The 19,039-nt window shown below is 38.8% G+C and overlaps 1 protein-coding gene across 3 annotated transcripts in view; it reads left to right on the plus strand.

The window, feature by feature from the left end:
* The first annotated feature begins 245 nt into the window (after window positions 1–245).
* Window positions 246–19,039, plus strand: part of LOC128684200 (galactokinase) — a 98,340-nt gene continuing 79,546 nt past the window's right edge. Inside the window, exons 1-3 of one of the 3 annotated variants that reach the window (XM_070094634.1) lie at window positions 246–380; window positions 2,865–3,028; window positions 7,278–7,467. In XM_070094634.1, the coding sequence (XP_069950735.1) occupies window positions 350–380; window positions 2,865–3,028; window positions 7,278–7,467 (385 nt within the window). In that variant the 5' untranslated portion in view covers window positions 246–349. Of the gene's footprint in view, window positions 381–1,078; window positions 1,240–2,864; window positions 3,029–7,277; window positions 7,468–19,039 lie in introns of those variants that run through there. The other 2 variants (XM_070094630.1, XM_053770357.2) reach the window with 2 other exon arrangements.

The following is a 19,039-nucleotide window of genomic DNA, read 5'->3' on the forward strand; positions in this document are numbered from 1 at the left end:
GAGGTGGTGCAGGGACCAGCTACTGAGTGAGGTGGTGCAGGGACCAGCTACTCTGAGTGAGGTGGTGCAGGGACCAGCTACTCTGAGTGAGGTGGTGCAGGGACCAGCTACTCTTGAGTGAGGTGGTGCAGGGACCAGCTACTCTGAGTGAGGTGGTGCAGGGACCAGCTACTCTGAGTGAGGTGGTGCAGGGACCAGCTACTCTGAGTGAGGTGGTGAGATAAGATAAGATTTCGTTCGGATTTTTAACCCCGGAGGGTTAGCCACCCAGGATAACCCAAGAAAGTCAGTGCGTCATCGAGGACTGTCTAACTTATTTCCATTGGGGTCCTTAATCTTGTCACCCAGGATGCGACCCACACCAGTCGACTATCACCCAGGTACTTATTTGCTGCTAGGTGAACAGGACAACAGGTGTAAGGAAACGTGTCGGAATTTCCACCCGCCGGGAATCGAACCCGGGCCCTCCGTGTGTGAAGCGGGAGCTTTAGCCACCAGGCCACCGGGACCGCCGGGACCAGCTACTCTGAGTGAGGTGGTGCAGGGACCAGCTACTCTGAGTGAGGTGGTGCAGGGACCAGCTACTCTGAGTGAGGTGGTGCAGGGACCAGCTACTCTGAGTGAGGTGGTGCAGGGACCAGCTACTCTGAGTGAGGTGGTGCAGGGACCAGCTACTCTGAGTGAGGTGGTGCAGGGACCAGCTACTCTGAGTGAGGTGGTGCAGGGACCAGCTACTCCGAGTGAGGTGGTGCAGGGACCAGCTACTCCGAGTGAGGTGGTGCAGGGACCAGCTTCTCTGAGTGAGGTGGTGCAGGGACCAGCTCCTCTGAGTGAGGTGGTGCAGGGACCAGCTACTCTGAGTGAGGTGGTGCAGGGACCAGCTACTCTGAGTGAGGTGGTGCAGGGACCAGCTACTCTTGAGTGAGGTGGTGCAGGGACCAGCTACTCTTGAGTGAGGTTGTGCAGGGACCAGCTACTCTTGAGTGAGGTGGTGCAGGGACCAGCTACTCTTGAGTGAGGTGGTGCAGGGACCAGCTACTCTTGAGTGAGGTGGTGCAGGGACCAGCTACTCTTGAGTGAGGTGGTGCAGGGACCAGCTACTCTGAGTGAGGTGGTGCAGGGACCAGCTACTCTGAGTGAGGTGGTGCAGGGACCAGCTCCTCTTATCATAATCACTCAGATAACAGGTGGCACTGTGTACCTGGCACCTCCATAACTACTAGTTCTTTAGTTTCTGAAGTAAGTATTATTACTTACGTACATAATTTCCTACTTACGTACATACTTACATACTTATTATGTCTTGAAGGAGGAGAGGTGGGAAGATAATGTCATATATAATATATAATATACGTGGCTAACAAAGGTAGTAATGTCGAGTTTGACGTCTTCTCATTATGGTATATTTTTGGGTATTAAAATGCTACATAAATACCAGGAGCTGCCTATATTACATATATACTTAGATGATTATACTGCTATTTAGGTTTTCAATTATTATATGCTTTATTTGTGCTGTAACAATGGAAATAAGTCACTTGTGTTTTGGTTATCCTAGGTAATTTATATCATAATTGTTCCTATGACTTAATAAACTTGTGTTATTGTCATTGGTTTTAACAATAAAATAATGATGTAAAGCAGGATAACCCACCACCACAACCTGGCTGATCAGGATTACCATGAATTTGTTGAAATTGCCCCATAAAAACAGTAAGGGTCTGCAGGTAATTACCATTATAGTTGAGTGGAACAATGTTGTTAAGCCTTCAACCTCTTATATGTACCTAGAATTATCACTTGATGCAGTTATTACACCCGTGTGGGTGATGGACTCTTGATATGAAGAAATTGGACCTATCCTCCCCTTCCTTGGATCAGTCCTGAATTCCTCTCAATATCCTAGGCACTGTATAATCTCTGAGGGTTTAGCACTCCCCATGGTTGTCTTGCACCATCTACACTGCCTCCCATTCTTGTGCACCATCTACACTGCCTCCCACTCTTGTGCACCATCTACACTGCCTCCCACTCTTGTGCACCATCTACACTGCCTCCCACTCTTGTGCATATTCAGTATTTTCCATATGTATAATTTATTTTTCTCCTGTGTTTCAGAGAATATAATTTTACAGGCTTTAGGCATTGCCAATAATTTAGGTGTTTGACATGATTTATGGCAATCAGATTTCTCTATATTCTTTAACTTTCATTTTATTCTTGACTGTTTTACCAATAGTAGGATAGGATAGGATAGGATTTCGTTCGGATTTTTAACCCCAGAGGGTTAGCCACCCAGGATAACCCAAGAAAGTCAGTGCGTCATCGAGGACTGTCTAACTTATTTCCATTGGGGTCCTTATTCTTGTCCCCCAGGATGCGACCCACACCAGTCGACTAACACCCAGGTACCTATTTGCTGCTAGGTGAACAGGACAACAGGTGTAAGGAAACGTGTCGAATGTTTCCACCCGCCGGGAATCGAACCCGGGCCCTCCGTGTGTGAAGCGGGAGCTTTAGCCACCATGTATTCCAGTCATTATATGAATTCATCGCTAATTTAGGAGTTAGCCATCCAGCATAACCCAAGAAAGTCAGTGTGTCATCGAGGGACTGTCTGTTTTATTTCCGATGGGGTCCTCAGTCTTGGCCCCCAGGATGCCGTCCACACCAGTCAAATAACACCCCAGGTACCTACTTGCTTGGTAGATGAATGGGACAACAGGTGTAAGGAAACATGCCCAATGTTTCCATCCTTGCTAGGGATTGAACCACGGACACTCAGTGTGTGAAGCGAGAGTGTTGCCTACCAGGCAACAGGCCACTATCCAACCTATTATTTTCCTATTTTTTTTTTTTTTTAGAGATGGCGTCCAAAATACCTGATGTGTCGTCACTGGTGTCTAAGGCCCAGGCAGTTTTTACTGCCACATATGGTGGCACTGCAGAGGTAGCTGTGTCAGCACCTGGAAGAGTCAACATTATTGGAGAGCATACTGATTACAACGATGGATTTGTCTTTCCCATGGTGAGTGTCTTATGTGAAAATGAATTAAGAGTAGTCCCTTGAGTTACAATGCATCCAGAAAATGTGAAGTATCTCAAAATTATTATAACACAAATCCCAAAATATATGGTTTTTAGGTAATTCATTTCAAGACTGTACCTTACTGTACCATCTCTTTGGTAATTTCTCTACTTTTTTTTCACTCAGTTAGATTTGTCAGCCACTTTAATATTCTATATTATTTCTTTTTGCTTGATATAGTAGACATGGTTGTGAAAAACCATACTTGCACATAAATGCACTAATTCTAAATCCTTGATTATGTTTTTTAACAATTTCTTTCTCAATTTATAGAGAAATTGCCTCTTTACTGTGCGCTTTAGGGTCCATAATGACTTGGTAACACAAAAGATAGCATAACTAAATCACAGCTATGGTTATGAAGTGTAAATAATCCAGAGTTGGTACGAGCAACACGTGGTAGCATCAAACTGAAGAGAAAACAATAAACTGTAGTACAAATGCTGTTATTGGCTGAGATGCTGCCATATAAAACATTCATTCCCTTCGCTGATTGGCTGCTAGAGCATCCCCAGTGACACTTCTGTTGGCTCGGAAATGCCAAAGAGGCAAGCTACTGCATTGCTGATTGGCTGGGGCCCATGCCAATCATCATACACATATCATGTGGCAAATTTTTCATTGCAGCTCAAAGCTAAATTTCATTATGAAAATAAATTGTAAATGAAAATTATCATAACACATGCCCGTCATTACTCAAGGGACTACTGTACTATACTGTATGGTTTTTATTCTAAGTTTATTAATATGTTAATGCAGTGTTACACTGTGCTTACAAAAATTGATGTTGATCTAAAATCTCATTTCACTGAATACGTACAGTGCTGCATTGTGTGTAAAAATGGTACTAAACAGTTTCTTCCAAAAAATGAGAATATGAAAAGAGGGGGGTATGAGGAGTTCCAGACTTACAAACCCCGAGTTACAATGATTTACACTTACAAATGATGCACGAAAGATATAATAGAGTGGAACCTTCGTTTTTGTATGCCTCAGCTTGCATGTAAAGCCAGTTATTCTCTATGAAATGTATTTTTTGATAATATTTCCCATAAGAAATAATGTAAATCCAATTAATTCTTTCCAGACACCCAAAAATATTAACAAAAATAAATTTTATGGAGAATAACTGTGGCTTTACATGCAAGCTGGGGCATATGAAAACTGAGGTTCCAGTGTATTGATAATATAATTTTTTATGAACCCTATCTGCAGTGACAAATGTATGAATCAATTATCCTGTGTACTCTCATTTTATTTTGGGTAATATGTTCTGGGTTACAAACACATTATTTGAGAGTTGTAACATTGGAGGTGCAACTTGGTGAGTTGGTGATGGAATACCATAGAGAAGACTAGGAATCCATTCAGAAAGCATCTCAGCCCCAAACCTGCCAGAAAATACACCAAACCAGAGACAAACATAATGTACAGTGATACGTCAATATTCAAACTTAATCCATTCCAAGAGGCTGTTCAAATAGTGAGATGTAATAATGTTGGTGGAATTACCGACAATATGTAAAGTAAAAGTACACAAGTGCAACTAGAGAGAACTAATGTGGCAACTCAGGCCTATTGTGCCAATGTTGAATGAACGGCAAATGAAACGTATATATACGTTTGGGGTGCTACGCGAGAGAACGTATATATATGTTTGGACCGTTTAAGGATTAAGAAGGAGAGAAGACAAATTATATATATTTTTTTTTTTTTTCAACAAGTCGGTCGTCTCCCACCGAGGCAGGGTGACCCAAAAAAGAAAGAAAATCCCCAAAAAGAAAATACTTTCATCATCATTCAACACTTTCACCACACTCACACATTATCACTGCTTTTGCAGAGGTGCTCAGAATACAACAGCTTAGAAGCATATACGTATAAAGATACACAACATATCCCTCCAAACTGCCAATATCCCAAACCACTCCTTTAAAGTGCAGGCATTGTACTTCCCATTTCCAGGACTCAAGTCCAACTATATGAAAATAACCGGTTTCCCTGAATCCCTTCACTAAATATTACCCTGCTCACACTCCAACAGATCGTCAGGTCCCAAGTATCATTCGTCTCCATTCACTCCTATCTAACACGCTCATGCACGCTTGCTGGAAGTCCAAGCCCCTCGCCCACAAAACCTCCTTTACCCCCTCTTTCCAACCCTTTCGAGGACGACCCCTACCCCTCTTTCCTTCCCCTATAGATTTATATGCTTTCCATGTCATTCTGCTTTGATCCATTCTCTCTAAATGACCAAACCACCTCAACAACCCCTCTTCTGCCCTCTGACTAATGCTTTTATTAACTCCACACCTTCTCCTAATTTCCACACTCCGAATTTTCTGCATAATATTTACACCACACATTGCCCTTAGACAGGACATCTCCACTGCCTCCAACCGTCTCCTCGCTGCTGCATTTACCATATATATATATATATATATATATATATATATATATATATATATATATATATATATATATATATATATATATATATATATATATATATATATATATATATATATATATATATATATATATATATATATATATATATATATATATATATATATATATATATATATATATATATATATATATATAGTATATATATTTTTTTTTTTTAATGTACCAGCCATCTCCCACTGAGACAGGGTGACCTAGAAATAAAAAGGAAAGTTTTTCCTTCTACATTTAGTAATTTATACAGGAGAAGGGGTTGAATATCAAAATGGTATACAATACCAACAGGTTGGTAGGTAAGACATATAGGCAACTTTATTCTGAAACGTTTCGCCTACACAGTAGGCTTCTTCAGTCGAGTACAGAAAGTAGGCAGGAGCAGTAGAGATGTGAAGATGATGTAATCAGTCCATCACCCTTGAAGTCGTAGATTTGAGGTTGTTAGTCCCTCAGTCAGTTCTGAAACGTTTCACAATAAAGTTGCCTAAATGTTGCCTATGTGTCTTACCTACCAGGAGAAGGGGTTACTAGCCCCCTTGCTCTTGGCATTTTAGTCTCCTCATACAACACACATGAATTATGGAAGAAGGATTCTTTTCTACTTCCCCATGGAGAAGAAATAATCATAATAATGTTAATACAGTACTATACTGTAATTGTACATTAGACCAGAATTGGATTATGCAGCAGTAGTATGGTATCACCATAAACCATATAGAGTTGATAAAATATAAGAAGTCCAGAAATGTACTACAAAATAGCTACCAGAGGGAAAGACTAAGAACATCGAAATTTGCCGAGTTTGCTGATAAGAGACAACATGATTGCCACATATATAATTATAGAGGAATTCTGAAAAAATTATATACTGTAGAAGGTGGCTCTTAGCTCAGTGGTAGCATCTTTGACTCACAGCTGAAGGGCCTGAGTTCAATTCTTGGTGTGTCAATATATGCAGTAGTACCCCCGTATCCATGGATTTGGTTTCCATGGTTTCAATTATCCGCGATTTATGTTAGCTTGAAAATAACCCTTAATTTACATATGTAGGTATGTACGTATGTAAATGAAAGAACTTGTATATGAGGTTCTCTACTATCCACAGTTTCGGGTATCCATGGTAGGTCTTGGATTCATTTCATGCATGTTTTCTAATGTGTGATGTCCTAATTCCTTTGGTAATTCCTTATCTGTGATTTTGGGTCATTGTATGTGACAGCATAGTTAGCAAAGCTCGTTTAAGATTCTCTTTATGTGGAATTGAATGTTTATGGCCTTGACTGAGATATATACAGCTGCCAAGAACTTGGAATGCCACTATGGCATAAAATGAAGGACACCTACATAATTAACACACAAATAACCAGCTCATAGAAACTTATGACAACATTCCAATCCGACTTGGACCGTTTCTTTCTCCTATGTGCAGGTTATTTGTGTATTGTTCCAGTCATGGTATTATGCCTTTTTGTTCTTCATAATTGATACATAACAGCATTTATAGCTGTGATTTGTGGATATGACAGTAACACACAAAAGGTTTTCTATGTTAAGAAACACGTTGATAAGATTACATTCTTTTAAATAACAGTTTTACATTTTTGTTTTAAATTACTGTTTATAAAATTAATTTCTTGTGCTAATATGTGTTCCCAGTATGAATATTTTACAATAAAAATATCCAGCTTTAACATATTGAAGAAAGCCAGATTTTATCTAACAGGCTCTTCCACTAGTAACTGTTATTGTTGGACGCAAGACAAACACTTCAATGTGCAAAGTGCAGACGCTCTCAGAATTTGCAGATAAGCCTCTACAAGTAGAATTTAAGCCACCGTCTCTATCAACACCTCTCAAACCTGGAACACCTAATTGGGCCAATTACATTAAAGGAGTTGTTGCCAATTTTCCTGGTAAGTGCAAAAAAGTGGATTTCATTAGGTGAGATAAACTTTAAGGTAAGTTTCTCTTAGGTACCATTTACACAAGTACAGTTACACAAATTTTGCATGATTACATTGTGTGTTGTACATTGTAACATATGTGTAAATTACCTAGGATTGCCCCCCCCCAAAAAAAAAAAAAAAAAATCGGAAGTTACTTAATTCTTGTGGTCCTTTTTTATATCTGACTATTATCAGCCAAAGTATTGGATACAGTAAAATGTCATGATTATAACAAAAAATAAAATATGCTGAATACATTACATTAACATTAAATAGAGAATTTCAGCTGATATGAATTACATGAATGTTAACTATACAATAAATCATTCTCCTTCCTTTCTGTAGCTTTATTCAATAGGTACTTTTAAGTTATTTTTTTAATTCCTACCAAGGCAGGGTGACCTTAAATGAAAAATGAAAGTTTTTTTTTTTTTAAATTTAGTAATGTATACAGAAGGGGTTACTAGCCCCTTGCTTTTGGCATTTTAGTCGCCTTTTACAACATGCATTGCTTACAGATGAAAAATTCTCGCATCATTTTATTGTGCAATTTGTAGTTTGCCTTTTTTTTTTTTTTTAAAGCACAGAGTACTATGAAGAACTTGAATTATCTATGACATTGTATAAGATATAAGAGCTAGTTATAGGGTCCTGTGAGACTCATCTTGCTATTTTCTTTTTGGGTACGAATTGCAGTGTTCAATTAATGAGAAGGTTAGCATAATTTTTTTTTTTTCTAAAATTTTAATTACAGTTAGTGTCAGTCTGGTACAAAATTGTGGCATTTAAACGATCTCTCAAAATACAGGGTTCTTTTATAAATACACTGAAGTGTGAAAGGAAAGCCTTTTATTGAATTTAATATTATTTCCATCCTGCAAGCCAAATTTTGGGGAACTCCCTGTGCTTTCTAATGGTGGTAGTGGTTCTTCAGTCAGAAAACAGGGAAGTGTCTCCTGATGTGAGTGTTTGACATATAATGACCTGCACAGTGATTAAGCACCCTCTAAGTTAGTAAGTTTACTCAGGTATAGGTACACATAAATACAGTTACATAAAGTACCATTGTAGGTTGGTAGACAGCAACTGCTCAGGGAGGTACTACTGTACCATCCTGCCAAGTGAGTGTAAAATGGAAGCCTGTAATTGTATTACATGATGGTAGGATTGCTGGTGTCTTTTTTTCTGTCTCATAAACATGGAAGATTTCAGGTACATCTTGCTACTTCTACTTCTACTTGGGTCACACAATACCTGTGTGGACAAGCATATATATACAGTAGGGCCCTACTTATACAGCAGGTTAGGTTCCAGACTGCTTCTGGAAAGCAGAACGCCATTTTTTCCACTTATAAATGCATAAAATGCCAGATAACAAGTTTACACTAACATACATTAAATTAGCAATAGAACTAGGCATTAAAAATACACACACAGTACACTCATTATTTAACTCAAAATATTTGTAGTCTTATTTTTTTTTTTTTATTATCACACTGGCCGATTCCCACCAAGGCAGGGTGGCCCGAAAAAGAAAAACTTTTACCATCATTCACTCCATCACTGTCTTGCCAGAAGGGTGCTTTACACTACAGTTTTTAAACTGCAACATTAACACCCCTCCTTCAGAGTGCAGGCACTGTACTTCCCATCTCCAGAACTCAAGTCCGGCCTGCCGGTTTCCCTGAATCCCTTCATAAATGTTACTTTGCTCACACTCCAACAGCACGTCAAGTATTAAAAACCATTTGTCTCCATTCACTCCTATCAAACACGCTCATGCATGCCTGCTGGAAGTCCAAGCCCCTCGCACACAAAACCTCCTTTACCCCCTCCCTCCAACCTTTCCTAGGCTGACCCCTACCCCGCCTTCCTTCCACTACAGACTGATACACTCTTGAAGTCATTCTGTTTCGCTCCATTCTCTCTACATGTCCGAACCACCTCAACAACCCTTCCTCAGCCCTCTGGACAACAGTTTTGGTAATCCCGCACCTCCTCCGAACTTCCAAACTACGAATTCTCTGCATTATATTCACACCACACATTGCCCTCAGACATGACATCTCCACTGCCTCCAGCCTTCTCCTCGCTGCAACATTCATCACCCACGCTTCACACCCATATAAGAGCGTTGGTAAAACTATACTCTCATACATTCCCCTCTTTGCCTCCAAGGACAAAGTTCTTTGTCTCCACAGACTCCTAAGTGCACCACTCACTCTTTTTCCCTCATCAATTCTATGATTCTATGTAGTCTTAATGTAGGGCAAAAGGTGAGTAGTATTTACTGTAAGAAGTCAGGTGTGGTAGCCCTCCTGGCCACCCCACCCACACATAATATACTATGACACTTAAAGTGCACTAGAGTGATAAAATGCATATACAGTACACTCATTACTTACCTTAAAATATTTGTAGTCTTAATGGTCTTAATGTTGGGTGAGAGGTGAAAAGTATTTACAGTATTTGTAGAAAGTCATGTGGGAGGTATGGCATCCTGCCTGGCTACCCCACCTACTATGACATTTAAAGTGCCCTAGAGTGATAAAATGCATATACAGTACACTCATTACTTACCTTAAAATATTTGTAATCTTAATGTAGGGTGAGAGGTGAGTAAGCGAGATAAAAACGAATAAACGAGAGAGAGAGAGAGAGAGAGAGAACGAGTAAGATGACAGAGCCGCAGAGTACTTATGTAAACAAACTGTCTCATTATGGTTGATACACTTCATACAAACACCTTACATTGTGTACAAGTTATCTCCACAGTGGTACAGTAGAATAAATAAAGACCAACACTTACATTCTCATGTAATTTTTGGAAGGAATGATGCTCTGACAAATTATTATTATTACAAGTTACATGTATTATTATTACAAATTATTATTATTACAAGTTATTATTATTACAAATTATTATTATTACAAATTATTATTACAAATTATTATTATTACAAATTATTATTATTACAAATTATTATTATTACAAGTTGTTATTACAAATTATTATTATTACAAATTACAGTAGGACCCCGCTTTATGGCATTTCATTTTACGGCGTTCCGCTAATACGATCATTTCAAATTATGACCAAAACTCAATACGGCTCCCCTTACCTGACTTTCTAATACGGTCACCATGCCCCACCCGGTTTGTTTACATTCTCTGTGAGATCCTTAAGTACTAAGTCTCTCCATTATGTCTAGAAACTCCAAAATTTCAAGTGTTTTTAAGTTATTTCATATTTTATATACTGTATACTCTGATAATCATATTTATGTATACCTGTACCTAAATAAACCTACATACTGTGCTGGCGTGCAGGTACACATTAAAATCAGTAAGAGTGTCTTATGTCTCGAGACACCATATTAGTAATAATAATAATAATAATCACCGAGTCTCATTGAATGTCGTATATTACGTTAATATACATATTTTTATTAATCAATCTATGATATTTTTTTTCAATTATATAATAAACACGATACATAACATATAAAGATGATAAATACACCCCACAGTAGAATAAATAAATGTAAATATGAGATGTGGTAGCCAGACAACTTGTATGAGTGATGGCAAGAATATCATTTTCTCTAGTCCAACATAAGAGAAAAATGTGTTACTGGGAGTAACTGTAGAAAATTATTCCTTTCGTATGTAAGTAGTTTATTCAAGAATACACAAATACAGTTACATAGATTATCATACACAGCATATGTGTAGAGAACCTACGATAACCCAAAAAAGTCAGAGTCACTTATTTCCATTGCCTTCACTCAGAGCGTCATTTCTTCTAAAAATGGTGTTACATGAGAATGGGAGTGTTCTTTATTTATTCTACCGTATTAATGTAGAGACAACTTGTACGCAATGTTACTTGTACACAAACAAGATGTGTTCACCTGGTTTGTTTACAAAACTTGTGTTCACCTGGTTTGTTTACATAACTCATTCTCTCTCTCTCTCTCTCTCATTTATTCGTTTTATCTCGTTTACTCACCCCTGACCCTACATTAATACTACAAATATTTTAAGGTAAGTAATGAGTGAACTGTATATGCATTTTATTGCTAAGGAATGCTTAAATGTCATAGAATATTATGTGTGGGTGAAATGGCCTGGTATGGTAGCCCGGCTGGCTACCATACATACCACACTTGATTTCTTAAAATAAGTACTACGTACTCATCTCACCCTAGATTAACCCTTTGACTGTCACGGCCGTATATATACGTTTACGAGGTACCGTGTTTGACGTATATATATACTCATAAATTCTAGTGGCTTCAAATCAGGCAGGAGAAAGCTGGTAGGCCCACATGCGAGAGAATGGGTCTGTGTGGTCAGTGTGCACCATATAAAAAAAATCCTGGAGCACGCAGTGCATAATGAGAAAAAAAAACTCCGTTTTTTTTTAATTAAAATGCCGACTTTGTGGTCTATTTTTGTATAATATTTGTGGTTGTATTCTCGTTTTCTTGGTCTCATTTGATAGAATGGAAACTATATTATAGAAATAGAGGTGATATTGATTAATTTTACTATAAAAAGAACCTGGAAATGAAGCACAAAGTACGGGAAATGTTTGATTTTTGCCGATGTTCAAAAGTACACAAATGATCTCATTGTCCAATAAATGTCCAAATAGCCATTCTAATATGCAGTCATGAATGGGTTGATATAATTTTTACAATTATTACAGTATTGCAGTAGTCTGCATAACAGTAAATCTATTTTTTGTTTGAATAAAATTTCAAAATAAAAAGCAAGAGTAATATCAGCGGGGCTGGAGACATGACTGATGAACAAAGAAAATGTTATTTTAGAGCCAGGAATGTCTGCATTGTTCATTCTGGATCTTATTTTGAAATTGTCATATTTTTTAATTTTCGTGAAATTGGCCAAATTGCAAATTTCTGACCATGTTATTGGGTAGTTGAAATCGGTAAATGGGCAGTTTCTTGTACTCAATCGATGGAAAAAAATGGAGTTCTGAAGAAATAGCTATGAGTTTGGTTGACTGGAATAATGGAATTAGCCGAAAATAGGGCTTAAAGTGGGCGAAATCGCCGATTTGTAAATATCGCCGAGGCCACTAACTTCGCTAGAGCGTAATTCCGTCAGTTTTCCATCAAATTTCGCTTTTTGGTGTCTTTGCAATCGGGAAAAGATTCTCTATCATTTCCTAAGAAAAAATTTTTTTTTTTTTTTTTTTTTTTTTTTTTTTTTTTTTTTTTTTTTTTTTTTTTTTTTGTTAAATTTTGCGACACCAGGAGACACCTCAGGATTGGGGGTTGCGACAGTCAAAGGGTTAATACTACAAATGTTTTAAGTTAAGTAATGTGCAAGAATGGTATATAATACTGACAAGATGAAATTAAGACACATGTGCAACATCTGGGTATCTTTATTGTAGACGTTTTGCCATCCAGTGGCTTTATCAATACAAATTCTAGGACATAACTTGAAGACAGAAGGAATATATACAGAAGATGAGGTAATCAGTCCCTCAACCTTAGAGTAGGTGCGAAGAGCACCGTAGTTGTGGAGATTTTGAAGCAGAAGCAAGGAGCCTGGCGCTTATATAGTAACGTCAGGTGTAGCAGACGAGGGCATAGTCATTGGTAGGCGGGATTCCCTAGTGGAAGTAGGTCCTTCCCAAAGAGATGAGTTAGTTGTAGAAGTTATCGTAATCGTGAAGGTTATGTACATGTCCTCAGAATCAAGATTCCATGATGTTGCAGTGTCTGACAAGTTGTGCAAGAATGGTATATAATACCGACAAGATGAAATTAAGACACATGTGCAACATCTGGGTATCTTTATTGTAGATGTTTTGCCATCCAGTGGCTTTATCAATACAAATTCCAGGACATAACTTAAAGACAGAAGGAATATATACAGAAGATGAGGTAATCAGTCCCTCAACCTTAGAGTAGGTGCGAAGAGCACTGTAGTCGTGGAGATTTTGAAGCAGACAACTTCTACTACAACTAACCCATCTCTTTGGGAAGGACCTACTTCCACTGAGGAATCCCGCCTACCAGTGACTATGCCCTCGTCTGCTACACCTGACGTTACTATATAAGCGCCAGGCTCCTTGCTTCTGCTTCAAAATCTCCACAACTACGGTGCTCTTCACTCGTACTCCAAGGTTGAGGGACTGATTACCTCATCTTCTGTATATATTCCTTCTGTCTTCAAGTTATGTCCTAGAATTTGTATTGATAAAGCCACTGGATGGCGAAACATCTACAATAAAGATACCCAGATGTTGCATATGTGTCTTAATTTCATCAAGGTAAGTAATGAGTGAACTGTACATGTATTTTATCGCTCTGGGATGCTTAAATGTCATAGAATATTATGTGTAGGTGGGGTGGCCTGGTATGGTAGCCCGGCTGACTACCATACATACCACACTTGACTTCTTACAATAAATACTACTCATCTCACCTTACATTAAGACTACAAATATTTTAAGGTAAGTAATGAGTGTACTGTTTGTGTATTTTACTTTTTTATTGTTTTTTAATGCCTAGTTCTATTGCTAACTTAATATATGTTAGTGTAAACTTGTTATCTAGTATTTATATGCATTTATAAGTGGAGAAAAAGGGTGTTCCACTTTACGGTGATTTCCGCTTTATGGCGGTAGCCTGGAACCTAACCTGCCATATAAGTGGGGCCCCACTGTATTATTACATATTACAAATTATTATTATAATCATAATAAAAAAGAAACACTAAACCCACAAGGGTCATGAATAGCGATAAATAAGAGTGAAGGCATATGAAAAAGAAATTTCTTGCACAGTGTGCAAGTACAGTATATTTAGGTGCAGGTACACATAAGTATAATTATCAGAGTACATATATGAAATACACAATAACTTTAAAACACTTTAAATTTTGGAAAATTTCCTGACATAATAGAGAGATGTGCACACTGAGAATGTAAACAAACCAGGTGGGGAGTGCTGTATTTGAAAGACTGCTCCCCGTATTGCAAATTTTGGTCATAATTTGAAATTGCAGTATTAGCGGAACGCCGTTAGACGAAACGCCATAAACTGGGGTCCTACTGTATACACACCTCTCTGTGTTTTCTTCTATTTTCTTGCTAGTTCTTGTTCTCGTTTATTTCCTCTTATCTCCATGGGAAAGTGGAACGCAATTCTTCCTCCATAAGCCATGCGTGTCAAAAGAGGTGACTAGCATGCCAGGAGCAAGGGGCTAGTAACCCGTTCTCCTGTATACATTACTAAAGTTAAAAAGAGAAACTTTCGTTTTTCTTTTTGGGCCACCCTGCCAATTTGTTGAAAGAAGAAGACAGTACCATGCATAGCAGCACATGTGTAGATTACCTAGGATAACCCAAAAAAGTCTACCAGTGCTGGTCAGTGTTTAAGAAACTGTTGGCTTATCAGTGCTGTATACCTGTGCTGAAGCATCCACTCCTTTAACTCTTTCTGTCATTCTGTGTCACAAAATTTTTGGAAAAAAAAAATTATTTTTTCTTATGAAATGATAGAGAATGACACCAAAAGTACGAAATTTGGCCAAAAACTCACGGAATTACACTCCCGCGTAATTCCGTGAGTAAATGCATACAGTGGACCCCCGCATAACGATGGCATCACATAGCGATTATTTCGCATACCGCTTACTTTAATCGCAAAATTTTTGCCGCGCATACCGATTAAAAACCCGCTCACCGATTTTCGTCCGAGACGCGTCCAATGTGCGCCCTCAGCCAGCCTCACATGTGCCGCCCGTGCCATTGTTTACCAGCCAGCCTCCGCGGTAACATCCAAGCATACACTCGGAATATTTCGTATTATTACAGTGTTTTCGGTGCTGTTTCTGGAAAATAAGTGACCATGGGCCCCAAGAAAGCTTCTAGTGCCAACCCTACACCAATAAGGGTGAGAATTCCCATTGAAATGAAGAAAGAGATCATTGATAAGTATGAAAGTGGAGTGCGTATCGCCGACCTAGTCAAGTTGTACAAGAAACCCCAATCAACCATCGCTACTATTGTGGGCACCAAAAAGACAATCAAGGAAGCTGTTCTTGCCAAAGGTTTAACTGTGTTTTCGAAACAAAGATCGCAAGTGATGGAAGATGTTGAGAGACTCTTATTGGTGTGGATAAATGAAAAACAGCTAGCAGGAGATAGCGTCTCTCAAGCGATCATATGTGAAAAGGCTAGGAAGTTGCATGAGGATTTAATTAAAAAAATGCCTGCAACTAGTGATGATGTGAGTGAATTTAAGGCCAGCAAAGGTTGGTTTGAGAGATTTAAGAAGCGTAGTGGCATCCATAGTGTGATAAGGCATGGTGAGGCTGCCAGTTCGGACCACAAAGCGGCTGAAAAATATGTGCAGGAATTCAAGGAGTACATAGAAACTGAAGGACTGAAACCTGAACAAGTGTTTAATTGTGATGAAACAGGCCTGTTCTGGAAGAAAATGCCAAGCAGGACCTACATTACTCAGGAGGAAAAGGCACTCCCAGGACATAAGCCTATGAAAGACAGGCTTACTCTTCTCATGTGTGCCAATGCTACTGGTGATTGCAAAGTGAAGCCTTTATTAGTGTATCACTCTGAAACTCCCAGAGCGTTCAGGCAAAAGAATGTCCTCAAGGATAATTTGTGTGTGCTGTGGAGGGCAAACAGTAAGGCATGGGTCACTAGGGAATTTTTCTATAACTGGTTACACCATGCATTTGCCCCCAATGTGAAAGATTACCTCCTGGAAAAGAAATTAGAACTTAAGTGCCTCCTGGTGTTAGACAATGCCCCTGGTCATCCTACAGACGTGGCAGAGCGACTTTATGGGGACATGAGCTTCATTAAGGTGAAGTTTTTGCCTCCTAATACCACTCCTCTCCTGCAGCCCATGGACCAGCAGGTTATTTCCAACTTCAAGAAACTGTACACAAAAGCTCTGTTTGAAAGGTGCTTTGTAATGACCTCAGAAACTCAACTGACTCTAAGAGAGTTTTGGAGAGATCACTTTAATATCCTCAATTGTGTAAACCTTATAGGTAAGGCTTGGGAGGAAGTGACTAAGAGGACCTTGAACTCTGCTTGGAAGAAACTGTGGCCAGAATGTGTAGACAAAAGGGATTTTGAAGGGTTTGAGGCTAACCCTGAGATGATTATGCCAGTTGAGGAATCCATTGTGGCATTGGGAAAGTCCTTGGGGTTGGAGGTTAGTGGGGAGGATGTGGAAGAGTTGGTGGAGGAGGACAATGAAGAACTAACCACTGATGAGCTGATAGATCAACTTCAAGAGCAAGAGGCCAGACCTGGGGAAACTGGTTCAGAGGAGGGGAGAGAGAAATTGAAGAAGTTGCCTACTACAAAGATAAAGGAAATCTGTGCAAAGTGGCTTGAAGTGCAAACCTTCATGGATGAAAATCACCCTCACACAGCTATTGCAAGCCGTGTTGGCAACCTGTACACTGACAATGTTGTGAAACACTTTAGGGAAGTCATAAAGGAACGAGAGGTACAGGCCACTATGGACAGATATCTTGTGCGAAAGAAGTCCAGTGACTCTGAAGCTGGCCCTAGTGGCATTAAAAGAAGAAGGGAAGTAACCCCAGAAAAGGACTTGCTACCTCAGGTCCTAATGGAAGGGGATTCCCCTTCTAAACAGTAAGAAGATAATGCTCTCCCCTCCTCCCATCCCATCAATCATCACCAGATCTTCAATAAAAGTAAGTGTCATGTAAGTGTGCATGCCTTTTTCAGTTTGTGTGTATTAAAATTAACATTTCATGTGGTAAAAAAATTTTTTTTTCATACTTTTGGGTGTCTTGCACGGATTAATTTTATTTCCATTATTTCTTATGGGGAAAATTCATTCACATAACGATTATTTCGCATAACAATTACCCCTCTTGCACGGATTAAAATCGTTAACCGGGGGTCCACTGTATATGTCTCGGCGATATATACGCATCAGCAATTTCGCTGACTTCGAGCCCTGTTTTTGGCCAATTCCATTGTTCCATTTGACCAAACTCATAGCTATTTCTTTAGAACTCCATTTTTTCTATCAGTTGAGTACAAGAAACTGCCCATTTACCGATTTGAACTACCCAATAAAGTGGTCAGAAATTGGCAATTTGGCCAATTTTACGCAAATTAAAAAGATGCCAATTTCAAAACAGGGTCCAGAATAAATAATGTAGACATTCTTGGCACTAAAATAACATATCCTCTGTTCATTAGTCATATCTCTAGGCCCCTCTTATATTACTATTGCTTTCTAATTTTATTTTTTATTCATATAAAAAATACAAAATTTAGTGTTATGCAGACTACTGCATTATTGTAAAAATGGTATAAATAATATCAGTACACTAGTGAAAGAATATTAGACTCCCCAGCTGACGTGTATTAGACGTGTGGTGTGATTTGCTTACTCCTGAACATTGGTAAAAATCGAACATTTCCACTACTTTGAGCTCAATTTCAAGGTCGTTTTCATCGTGAAACTAATCAATATCATCTCTATTTCTGTAATATGTTTTCTATTTTATCACCTGAGACCATGAAAACGAGAATACAATGATAAATACTATATGAAAATACACCTCAAAGTCGGCGTTTTAATCCAAAAAAAAGGTCAGTTTTTTTTTCTCATTATGCACTGCGTACTGCAGGATTTTTTTTATGTGGTGCACACTGACCACACAGACCCATTCTCTCACATGTGGGCCTACCAGCTTTCTCCAGCTTGATTTGAAGGCGCTAGAATTTACGCGTATAAATACATCCGAAACAGTGGCACGTAAGACCAAAACATTCAAAGAGTTAATACAACATGGCATTAGTGAATCCCTGGTGTTTGCCATGCTGTTTGCTGTAGCTGGTGCTCAATTGAACTGCTGCTCCCACAAGGTACTAAGTGATCTCAGATTTACTTTTTAAACTGCACACTAAGCGTTAAGATCCATTCTATACTGCCTAGGCCTATCAGGCCTCTGGCACCAAATTTGAAGGCAGGAAAAATAAAACATTAACCTATGTTTGGAGTCTAGCAGTAAGAACGTACATGAACGTTTGTACAGTTAACCCTTTGACTGTTTTGGTCGTATATATACGTCTTACGAGCCAGTGTTTCGGACGTACGTATATATACTCAATAATTCTAGCGGCTTCAAATCAAGCAGGAGAAAGCTGGTAGGCAAACGTATGAGAGAATGGGTCTGTGTGGTCAGTGTGCACCATATAAAAAGAAATCCTGCAGCATGCAGTGCTGCAGTAGATTAAACTGCCAACTTTAAGGTGTATTTTCATATAGTATTTATCGTTGTATTCTCGTTTTCATGGTCTCGTGTGATAAAATGGAACACATATTACAGAAATAGAGATGATTTTGATTAGTTTCATGATGAAAACGACCTTGAAATTGAGCTCAAAGTAGTGGAAATGTTCGATTTTTACCAATGTTCAGGAGTAAACAAATCACACCACACGTCCAATACACATCAACTGGGGAGTCTA

Source organism: Cherax quadricarinatus, chromosome 4, assembly GCF_038502225.1.
Source record: "Cherax quadricarinatus isolate ZL_2023a chromosome 4, ASM3850222v1, whole genome shotgun sequence".
NCBI lineage: Eukaryota > Metazoa > Arthropoda > Malacostraca > Decapoda > Parastacidae > Cherax > Cherax quadricarinatus.